Here is a 12,280-nt window from a genome sequence, read left to right on the forward strand (position 1 = left end):
CTAGCAATATTTTTAAGCATATGAAACACAGAGATCTCTTAACTGCAAGCTTATTGTTCAAACAGTCTTTGTAAAAAACAAAACAAAACAAAAACATGACACTTTGTGGTGAGTTTTCAGTAAAATAAAGTCAAATATTAGGGAAGAACCATTAAGGACAATGAGACTATCTGTGTGCTAAAGGGCTGCCCTGGCTCATGCACAGATGTACAACCAACTGCTTAGTTTTTTTTACAGCCAGATCAGCCTATTTATTCTGCAGATTTCTGAAACTACCATGCCACAGAATCCATTACCTTAGTTTTAAAATACATGCCAGCAGATTTCTTTACACCTCTGAGAAAAAAAAAATTTAAAACACAGTCACATAGCATGTTATTTTGTTGAACAGCAACAGTCTTAAAAATGCTTAATATTCAGAATGAGCAGCTTTTGTTGAAATGAATTTCACTGGCAGGTGGCCTACTCATTACTCTGACAGGAACAACCACCCTTTCTGAGTTGCGCGACTGACACTCAAACTTGGCCAAGGAGGGATGGAGGACAGATCACAGCAATGTTTCCAGGCTTCTAACAATCAACTGGAGATCTAACCAGAAAGAAAATACAGTTTTGATAAAGGTTGCCAATGGAGTCTCATAAGACAGACAGCCTTGTCAACAAAACAACTAATGCCCTCAACAGATGGCCATGTTTTATTTGCTTTAGACTGTAGCTTCTTACTGATTTACGTGTAGGTATATATATGTATATGCATGTAAAGAATTAAATATAACTTCCTAAAGAACACCCCAAAGCAAGAAATGAAAGAGATGATTTCTGTTAATTTTTAAACCTACATAAACATAACAAATTAGATTTCATTTCTGCATTTCAGTTCTGCTTAAACTCTCATCCACTTGTACTGGAAAAGGGGCACATTGTGTCATTCCTCTGACATTATACGTAATTTATAGAATTAGCTGTTCCCAGGGCTTTGCATGACAAATAAAAAATTGCACTGAAATACAAAAATAAACAAACAAACAAACAAACACAGCCCTATTACGTGGAAATACAACCAATTTTCTTTGAATCCATCTGGCCTTAGCTTGGACTGAAACCATTGCTTGGAATGTGTTCTCTTCAGCTCATCCACAGCACATCTTGTACTTTACCGGCCCTTCAAAACATCTTAAAATAGCAGTTTATTCTCTCTTTGTTCTCCAGCAACCACAGTCCCTCGCTTGTTTTGTTACATCTGGCTTGCAACATGTCATGGGAGAACATGAAGCTCTCCTATCACTGAACATCCTGTAGCTCTCTATGGGGCTGAGTGCAACCAACTGAACCTCTGTTACAGAGAAAGTAAGGTTTACTTCCACCTTTTTGTCATCTTAGTTTGGTGGTGGAGAGCACGAAAGGAGACCGGGTATCAGGCATCAAACAAGCCAACCACCACCCTTGCGTCCATGTTTTTCACTCAGTATTTGTACAGCTACTGCCAAGAGATCCTGGTCTGTGACAAAGGCTTATGGGCATTATGACAGTTCAACTGTTGAAGAAAATAACAACCGTTGTTATGAAAAGCAGCTCATCCAGCTTTATTACCACCTTCTTATTTCAAAGAAAGAATACAAAACCAAACCTGGATCTGAGATCAGAGCCCTGGTGTGAAAAAACTGTATACGATCAGAAAAAAAATCAGAGGCTTAGACTCACTGGATTGCTTAGTTTTCCAATTTTTCTCCAGCAAGGCTGCACAGTTACACAGCCACATTTCAACCTATAATCTTGCCTGAATATTCACAGTGATAACTTCTGGCAGAATTATTATGTCTAACTATTGTACCATCCAGATCCAACCTCATAGAAGGACTGAAATTCAACGGCATTCGTGACTTGCTGCCAGCTTACAAAGATCGAACAGGACAACTACATTCAACAGAAGCAGTCTTCACATTAAGGCCAACAAAACTAAGGACCAGGCAGGACAAAAAATGTAACGCTGCAACACTGATGCCTCAGTCTCCCACTTTTCAGCCCTGCAGTTTGAACATAAGCATTATGTATCTACACTGGGAAATCAGTAATAGGATCCTTTTGTTTAAACATACCAGATATCTTTCCTCCTGCCTCATGCTGGGGGTACGGATCATATGATTCTGTTCTCCTCTCCAGTCTCCGAAACGTCGGAAAAAATAATTGGATAGAAATCGATTGACAGGATCTCTAATAATATTGATGTACACCGGCTGGTCTCCTCCAAACCTGGTGGGAAGAAAAAAATGGGTGAATGTCATCAGAAGATTTCAGACTGGCGCACCTGAAGGTTCTCAAACTGTGTGCTATAGAGTTCAGAGCACTTACAAGGCTAGAAGCAAAACTGAGCAAAACGCTTACAACTGCACACAAAACTCTGTAAAAGCACACAAGATCTCTCAAGGATTAAATGTAACTACAATATCCTATTAAGCTGTAGTGGACTATAAACATTTTAGTTACACTAAAGGTAACCTATTTCCACTGTATCTATGGTCATGCTTCTGTTTTCTCCTTACAGTTTTCAGATGAAAAGCTTCCTGCAGATTAAACTAAGGACAAATGTTTCTTTTTCTAAATGCTTCCTGCCTTGAAAATCGTGTCAGAGCAGGCAGTGTCTGATGCTGGCTGCCACGAGGCAGCCCTGAACCACCTTCACATGTACAGTAAGAGTAAGAACACACGAAAGATTTTGTAACACTCAAGCATATTTCAAAAGGCTCCCCTGGATGAGCTGAAAGATATGCATGGTATTTACATCTTTTTATTTGCTGTATCTTGTGCAGATCTTCCTCCCCTCACCTCCAAGCCTGCTCCATATCTGGATTTGAGGTCATTTAGTGGTTAACGTAGTGCTCTGCCCTCATACTGCATTTACTGGAAATTTTAAAATATTAATATGAAAATTCCTGCATCAAAAAACAAATTAAGTATCAATTTCAAGTACACGCAAGTGCAAAGAAAAATAAAGGGTAAAAACATCTGGTGTCCAGGGGCTGTATAAAAGACAGCAAAGGAATCTGCAGTTGAGGGTACCTGCCTCTGCCTAGTAGTTAGGACAAGCATGTTCCATTTAATATGCAGGATATACCAGGAGAAAGAGATGAAAAGGGAGCTTGAGCAGTTAAGGCCTGTGATTATACTGCTTTTTCAGAACATTAAAATATTGACTGCTTATTTAACATCAATACCCATCACCAACAAATGATGCTAATATCCAAGTCACCGCGATTACGCTCTTCCTTGGTCAAAACAGAAGCATGGACGTTTACGTTCTGGAACAGACTTATGGATTATAATGATGTAAGACCAAGCAAATTAAACTTATTTGGATTGAGATTTTCCTAGGAGAAATCCAATTTGGAATTTACCTGATCTAATTATGATTAGGTTTGCCCCATGTCCCCATTGCAGGGAACAATCCTTTGTTAAGCCTATTATGTATTTTGAAAGCTTGAGGACACCGCCATATTTAAGTATTTTAATGCTGCTCAAATGATTTTCTAAGTCACAGTTTATGTTTCTTTTAAAATGTAAACTGTTAGGATACCATTTAGGATACCATTTAGATTTTAAAAGTTCTCAGTTTTTCTTCGTCTCGCATCAGATGAACAGCTGAATACGTACAATAAAAGACCAGGGTTTTTATAAATATTAAAGACCCAGCAAAATTGTTTAAAAATGTTAAAGTAAGTGACAATAGAAAAAATATTACATGAAACAAAAATATTAAGTAGGAGACAAGAGAAATCCCATCCAGTTTCAACTTCATTTTTATTCCACACGATTCCTTTGGATAGCAAGGTCATTATTTATGCATACCTTTTCTAAGCCTATCAATAATTACGCAAATAATTTCTTCATTTATGCATATCAGTAATCTCATTGACCGTAACGCAGCCACAATTTGAAAACACACAAACAGCAAAAGCCTTTCAAACAATCCAATTAAAAAGGCAGATGCTCCTTGCTTCCTGATTAGTACATAGGCCCATTAGGACATAAGCATGCAAGGGAAGTTTTCTGAATTCTTCTCTAAGATATTTTTTGTTGCTCTTTTCACCTTCATACAGAAATAAGACTTAAATGAAAAACAGACGCTCCCGCAATTACTACAGAAAATTAAAGGCATTAAGATTTGCCAGCACACATCTAAATAGAAAAAGGTTGGTGAGTGCCATGGTTGGTAGCCATGAAAATGATCATTCCAAGTGAAATTGCTGGCAAGATTAGGTGCACCTGAAGTACTGAACACATATTTTTTCCTGCTGTCTGATTAACAGTAATCTAAAGACAGAAGTGAGAGGAGAGTAGTAAAGAAAAAGGGAAGTGATGAAGACATCAAGAAGAGATGACCACGGCAGCAAGCTGTCTCAAGACAGAGACAAAAATTACAGGAGCCAGAGGGCAGGGATATCCAGCCTGGGATTTGTAGATGCTAAGCCTAAGAAAGAAAAAGCAAGAACAGATGGTTACCAGTGTCTAGATACAAATGCTCACTGCCTTTTCTGAAGAAAAAAGAGGGACCAAATTGCATAACCAAGCAGCCCAAGTAATAGAGCCTGTTCTTTTCCTGGTAAAGTCGTGTCCCTGAACATCTGAACTTCAGATGCAGTACCAACAGCTCTGAGAAGAGACATATGCAAACTCGTCTGTCCCCAGAGGATGGCTGGGATGGGAAGTCACTCACTGAGAACTCAGAGGAACTTATTTCTAAAATAGAAACTGCAGTCTCCCAGAAAAACAGGCAGCTCAAATTTCTGATCTCTTGCACACTTTAACCAGGCCGGTACAGACCCAGCTGCAATTGCTACATCAGGCAGCAAGAAGAAAAATTTTCAGAAAACTCAAGTCTGTTCCTGTTCATATTCAAATGTGCGTGTTTTAAGCATAGTTTATTAGACTTCAAATTCCAATCACTTGTTTCTATAGACTGTACTGAGACTATTGGTTGGAAACACAGCAGCAGCTGAAGGACATAAAAAACCCCAATGATTAAAAATCAATAACCTCAGGCTACTTAGAGGAAAAAAAAGGAAAATCAATGCTCCATTTGGCCGAGTATGTTCTGTGCATTTTTAGTTATCTATCAGCCACATCATATTAAATATTACTTAGCTCTCTAAAACACAACTTTTCAAATTAATAACATCCATAAAAATGTTGCAGCAAGCAATAACATAAAATGCTCTCATTACATATCATATAAGCTTATGTATACTCAAGTAATTGTTGCAAAAGATCAGAAAGGAAGCCAATTATGTTCTTCCAAAGAAGGTTTATCTTCTCTGGGAAGCATCTGGATCTTGCATGATAAACATTCTAGATGGATCCCTCTCACGCCCAGCAGTGCATCGCTTTAATTGAGTTGAGTGGGACAGGACACCACTTCTCCAATGGAGAGCTCAAAGGGTCCGCAGAGCTCTTCCCGCACTTAACTTCTCCTGATTTATTTAACAGATGCTATTACATCATGTTTGTTTTAACTGCTCTGTTGTGACAGGTATATTTTCAGAGTCCTCATCAAAATAAATAGCCTACAGACAATAGCCTACTGACAGACTTCAATCAACAACACTAAGATTTACTAATATTTCCCCATTTCTCTCAGTTTTTGTTTTGTTTTTTTTTTTTAATAAAATGAAGGGAAAAAGAAGGCTGAGAAATACGCCAGATGTTGTGAGTCTGCCCTAGAAAAATGTCTCTGATAAATTATGATTTTATTATTTATATGAGCATAACCTTTGCTCAAAACAGCTTACAAACCCCTTCTAAGCTAATAATAATAATAATAAAAAAAGTTACGGAATTCAAAAAACTCAACCAAGGCAATTTGATTTACTGCCGAATGGAGGATTTCTGAGCTCCTGCTATTCATCATTTCAGTTCTTTTTAAGAAAGGTTAAGTATGATTTCAGACCTACTGCTTCACATCAGAAGGCTGCTGCACTTCTGCTCAGCACAAAACTCTGCACAAACAGAAGTGTGCTTTTTATTCCCTACACATACAGGAAATCAAGATACTCAACCTTTTATCTGTAAGAACTATGATTCCCTATCATTCTTGTCATGTAAGTTATATCCATTTAAATTAGTTAGTTGCTACAAGTTCAGTATAATGGAAGCAAACAGGAAATAGCAGTGACTTAATGTTCATATGGATTGGCGTCCTTAGAAAGGAAGCATAATTTCCTTTTGCAGCTCTATACAACCATGGTGAAAGCCCAATTACCTAGGAAGCTTTACAGATGAATTATGTTAGAGCTCCATTACCTGATCTGCAACACAGTTTCAAAGGGAGATCATATTAAAAACAATAATGTAAAACTTTCAGCTTTTTGGAACGTAAGATGCAGTAAGATCAAATTCTGTCTTCTGAAAATGTGTTTTATTTGCAGAATTAGAAACTCAAGAAACACATCTGGCAAAGCAACACCATTCTGTACATGAGACAATGGGCAGCTCAGTGTTGCTCCACCAACCCTCTCCAACAACGGGCTAACACCTTTTCTGCAACAATTCCCAGAGGAGAAGGCTGAAGTCTTGTCTGCATGGTGCTGCACGGTTCTGCCAACCTTCAAACTCAGGGAGTTTATAGTCCTAAATCTGTGTCTTTAACCTGTGCTGTAGTTATGCTTTCAAGCTTTCTGTTAGAATTTTGGAAGGAAAAAAATAATGTGAGCTGAGATACATTTTTATAGTTTTAAGACTGCATTTGAGGGCTGGGCTGCCCTCAAAAGGAAGGTATGATACAAGCTGCACAGTGATTCAAGGTTAACAATAAAATGGTGCAAAGCGACAATATTGCACTCATTAATTACATCTTCTAGAACTATGGCATCAATAGTAGGAATTTTGAGCTTCTGAATTGCCTTGTATAGGTAATATCATTGTAAAAAAATACCAGAAGAATAGCTTAGTAAGCTGCCTTAGACTAGTGAACAGCTAGCAGCTTAGACCATCAGGCCTTGTGTTTCACTATCCTATAAATCTCCCAGAATATTTGACGTTGTATTTCTGCCAGCCTTTACCTTCCTGCATAGTAAACATAGAGTGAGTTATTTTCCCCCTATGCCTTTCATCATGCTAAGGATATGAAAATAGTTTGAAATACAAATTCATAACGAGCAGCACCAATACAGATGCAAGCCTTGCCTGTGTCTGTAAAGCATCCCCAACTCAAGCAAAGGTAACACTTAAGGAGGAAAGACTAGCTGTGTTTTCATTTATCTCATGCAAAGTAACAGCTGGAAATAAGAAAGAAAAAACTTATTACTGACACAACCCTAATCTCAGCTTAAGTCAAACTCCACATGATTTAAAATCAATCAGTTCCAGATACCTTGCATTTAAGGCTTTTGGAAGGTCTGGCTCAGGACCTCTCTGGACCTCTAATTGACATTTCCTTACAATTTAGAGAGTTTTCCAACAAAAGCAGATGTTGCATATTATAGAAGAACAGAAAATGAGGAGAAATTCCCAACAAACAGTAGAACAGCAGATACAACACTTTGCAAAGTATTCAAATCTACCAACGTGGTGCGCAGGAAAACATCCGCCTTCGAAATTCACTGAGATCACAGATCTATGATATGTATTCACAAAACATTTTGTGACTTGACCTTTTAGGAAGGCTATCACACAAAGAATGCAGGCAAGGGTCAGAAGTTACCAAGTGCTCAGTACTGCACGTTCAGCTTCCTCTCTGAACCCATTTATCAGGATTGTTAAGGGTGACTCCAGCTGTCTAATGGAAATGGCTGTCACTCAGCAGCTGAAGACAAGGCTAAGGGTGTCCATATGGAAACTGAAATGCAGTAAACTGGGAGTAATGAAAAACTGCCTTTCATCACATGCTGTAACTTAGTAGTACACGTTGTTTTACAACGCACACAATATAGAAGTGTAATCAAAACTGCAAATGTGCCTGCTATGTCCCAAATGAGAAATTCTAAGCAATCACCATCAAATAGATGAATATGAGGACATCATCATGCTTGAGTATTTGAATCTTTGCTATTTAATACTTTTATCTGTGAGTCAGAAGAAAAGCAGAAAACCTCTGATAACATTTTTAGATGATGAAGTTGCAAAAGAAGAGGATAATGAAGGGACCAGGTTACTGATAAAGAGCCACTTGAATCAGAGGGCAAGCAAGACATAAGCAAACAACAAACTGTTGCACAGCATACGAAACTCCAAGCACTGAGACATTCACAGGAAAGGAATAACTCTGCTAAGGACATGGTATGCTTGCACAGATTATCAGCAGTGGGAGACCTTACAGACCAGAACGATCCTAGATTGAAGCAGAGAGGAGCAAAGATCTAGCACAGCACTAACATGACCACTAACTAAGCTCCAAGTCATTCCCAAGCAAAGCATGTGCAAAGAGAGCAGAGTCACAAGGATGATAGAAAAGATACCTTGCAATGAAAAAATGTCAAGATCAGAACCTTCAGCATGAAAAGAATACAAGGAAAAAAACACCAGAGGAGACTGAGAGGTGATTTCACCACAGCGTATAAGAATTTATACACAAAAGCTTATACAGTAGAAAAATGTCTGTATAATGCATTATTCAAGGGTGAGAAAAAATACAGAAGTGACTTAGGACTGCTGTAATGCAAATTTTTGCCCCAAGGCAGGATCAACCATGCGTTTATCACTAGCAACTACAAAATCGTTAAGTACAATCTATTTTGTTGCTCCTATAATTCAAGCATTTTCCCAGACATCTAATCTAGAACTCTGTAGGTATTACTTAAAACCACCACTTCTGGTACTACGTTTTAAGAACAGTATCTTCCCTTTGTCTTTATATAATATTCAAAACTTATCACTGTTTCTGCTTTCCCAGTCATCTCTCTATTTTCTTTCTATGATCTATCAGGCTTTCCACATGAGTTTTTTTTTCTCCTCTCTTTTCTTTTACTTCCTTTTGGACTCCAAGTAATCAACATCTTTCTTAAGTTAATTTACTCAAAAATTGGTAATTTAATCTACAGGACAAAAGTGAGCACAGAAACCAAAATGACAGTAGAAAGCGTATGAAGTGTTATGCTTGAACCGACCGACATTCAGTTCAGACTTAACTAGATTTCAAGTAGTGACTTAAATTCAGAGAATAATGTATCACCAGCTAAATGAAAGCTGAAACATCTTCTATGTGAAGAACGCAGGAAATCGGTGGAAATAAATTCTAAATCAGTTGATCTTCAAAACAGGAAAAAACTCGCTATGGAGCAATGTCTTCTAAAAAAAAAAAAAATAAAAAAAAGAAACAACCGAAACAACCCTCAAAAACAACAGCAGAAAACACCAACCCCCTCGACCATACAGAGGTCAAACTGCATGTTAGATTTGTGCTTAGCCTTCCAGTTAAAAAGCTTAGCCACAGTTAAAAAACATCATTACACAGTCAGATCATAAAAAAAAATTAGTATAAAAAAAAAGAAAAACGATGTAGGAGGGAGTACAGCACCATGTGGCCATTCATGAAATGTGTACTTTACAAGGCGGACCTCACATGGTGGTAGAAAGTGTTTCATGATGTGTTAGCAAAAAATATAGATTATAATGAACACACATAAAGACACAGTGTTAAGGCTGAGCATGTAGGTTTAGCTGACATTTCCCTACTTTTAAAGGCTTACCTAAAGGGTGGTAACTTTTTTTCTTAACGTACTTTTAATGATATTTCCTAGGTGTGTATGTTTTTTCTTCAAGGAGGAAAAAAAAATAATCAACAACATGAAACAGCTTTGGTAGATAAGCTCAGGCTGCAATTGTTGTTTCAAGATGTTGTGTTAAGGAGGTATTTGAAGAGCCCCATCCGCCCCAGCAACGAAGTTCGCAGAATCGGTGCAAGTTGACTGAACTACTGAAGGCCGTACAAAGTGTACTTCAGTTTGTCCTTGAAGGGACAAAACTATTCTGCATCTTCCAGGATCAGCTCCATGCATTTGCCCAGCACGCTTTTTTCAAAAACTAGTTGTGCATAGTTAAAGCAGGTAATAGGCATGTTCTGCAAACACCTGAATTCTGTGTGGTATTTTTTGCTCCTGAGAAATGGAGAAACAAGAATTCTCAGGTTGTTCATAACTGTGAGGGTTGTAACAAATATTTCGTGGTTTTATTGACCTCTCACCAGTCTATAAAAATTTTAAAAATGAAATTCTATTTCCAAATCAATGGGCCAGAGACACGCGCACAGGTTAAGTCATGCCAAAACAAGTTTTAAAAAATAGCATATGTAGCACACAACCTGTTCAAACGATGAACAACCTAGCATGCAAGGCTTTCAAATACCAAGCTTCCAGTAAAAAGTGCTCCTACTTTGAACATGCAGCTGATTCCCATATAGGCAAGTTAATTTTTCAAGATTTATGTTCTTTTTGTTTGCTGTTTTTTTAATTTATTTTTTTAATAGAACCCATGAAAGGGAACATTGTAATGTCAAAGTGCTGTGTTAAGCTGTCATTTTTACAGCTGCTTCTGTATCGGACGAAATGCATAACTGGTGAAAAACTGAACAAAACACCCACAAATAAACCCCAAACAATACTCAGAAATTAATCATAGCTCTGGGTTTATTCAAAGTGAATCTCTGTCTCTGAATCTTTATCTGCCTTCATACAGCATGTGATGTACTGCTATTCATAATTCAGAACTCTGGTACGAATTGAAGAAAAGTCTAAATTTGTCAATGTGACTGTGTCTGTCCCTACAGCAGATCCATTTTTATCAGCTAGTGCTGGCCACTGCATCTGTTTAAAAAAATAATATAAAGTCAGTAACACTGATATGGACTGTTTACCAAAAACGATTTTACAATAAAAACAAGGACTTTGCACATTACTTCAACTAATGAATAACAGAAAACCAGAACTACTTCTTATATTGAAGACAGTGACTAAAAGGAAGTACCCTCAGGAGCAGAAGACTTAAGAGATCTTCCCTTTCACAGCCTGCCTGCCACATCCCTCACGCACCAAGCACGGTGCAAGGAAAAACAGCAGAGCTGGGGCTGGCATCCAGTCAGTAGTGGCCACTGGCTACGGCTCAACAGAATGTCTGCAAGCTCTGTCTGGCTCGGCTTTCCATCAGCAGGGGCATTTGAAGAAATGCAGTTGTCTATGAGTCTTCTACTGACCTTCCAAATTTGACTAGAAACTGGTCAACGGGTTGAGAAATTATTCAGGAAATAGACATGAGGGAGAAACTGGAAAGATAGGTACAACAGTTGGAACTGCTGTATGAGTCTTAATTCCTCAGAAAACTATGCTAAAAGGAACGCATTGCCCCCTCTTCCCAAGCACATGCACCCACCCAGATACTAAACACACACACGCTGCAAGTATTACACTGCAACAGAAAGAAAGAACGGGGAAGCAGCTCAGCAGCACAGAGAATGTGTTCTGCTGTTGAGCATTAACTCATTCAGGCTTCAAACAAATAAGATATATTGAACTGAAACCTAAGAGCTAATTAAAATGATTAAATTGAGTTCATGCTTTAACTCTTTGTATCTCTTCACCACATCACTAGAAATTTGAAAGGAGGTATTCCCCAGTGGTCTATGACTCTTGCAGAAAGTGGAGAATTCATTGCTTCAGCGAAACCTGAAAAAGCCCGTCTCTCTCTCTGGGTGGTCTTTTCAATGCTTCTCCTACCTATGGCTTTATCCTGACCTAATCAGTCAACCTTTATGTAAACAAAAGTCACTGACAGAAGCACAGTTTTAGATTTTTACCACGTTCCCACATAATGTTCATTCACCCTGAGATGGGAAGGAGCAGGCAAGTTTCAGTTCTCCCTGAACTAGGGGCTGTAAGTGCATGCACTGAAGATGCAAGCATACTTATTGCAATTAGTTACTGGAGGGAGGACATCCACGCTGGGAGTTGTGCAATTCTCCTGATCCCTGACTCATTCTGTACCACGCTTTGGCCTCACTGCCCCATATGCATTCCTGCAAATGTTCTGTTTCTCTGAAACCTGTGACACTTGGAGCATACTTCGAGGACCTTGAATGCGTGCCCAAAGACTATACTAACTATTTAATTAATTAGGAGATTTTACTAAGAGTTCAAGTGGGGCTTTTCCACAGTCTTAAAGCTTCTTTGTGCCTGATTTTTCTCACCCTAAATAAATGGACCATGGGCCACATACGATGAAGCACTATGAGCAACCTGCAGCTATCATGAAATAGCTTTCTGTGCTTCTCCAAGCTACTCCAGATCTTCAAAGCTTCTGC

The 12,280-nt window shown here is 38.4% G+C and overlaps 1 protein-coding gene across 1 annotated transcript in view; it reads right to left on the reverse strand.

Annotated features, from left to right (window-relative positions):
- The window catches only part of UST (uronyl 2-sulfotransferase), a 156,738-nt gene that overhangs the window by 56,436 nt on the left and 88,022 nt on the right, over positions 1-12,280 (reverse strand). Inside the window, exon 5 of the mRNA XM_042822417.1 lies at positions 2,097-2,250. Coding sequence (XP_042678351.1) covers positions 2,097-2,250 — 154 coding nt within the window. The remainder of the gene's footprint in view (positions 1-2,096; positions 2,251-12,280) is intronic.

Source organism: Centrocercus urophasianus, unplaced genomic scaffold (assembly GCF_019232065.1).
Source record: "Centrocercus urophasianus isolate 14NV4802_14NV808 unplaced genomic scaffold, USGS_Curo_1.0 seq_10, whole genome shotgun sequence".
Classification (NCBI taxonomy): Eukaryota; Metazoa; Chordata; class Aves; order Galliformes; family Phasianidae; genus Centrocercus; species Centrocercus urophasianus.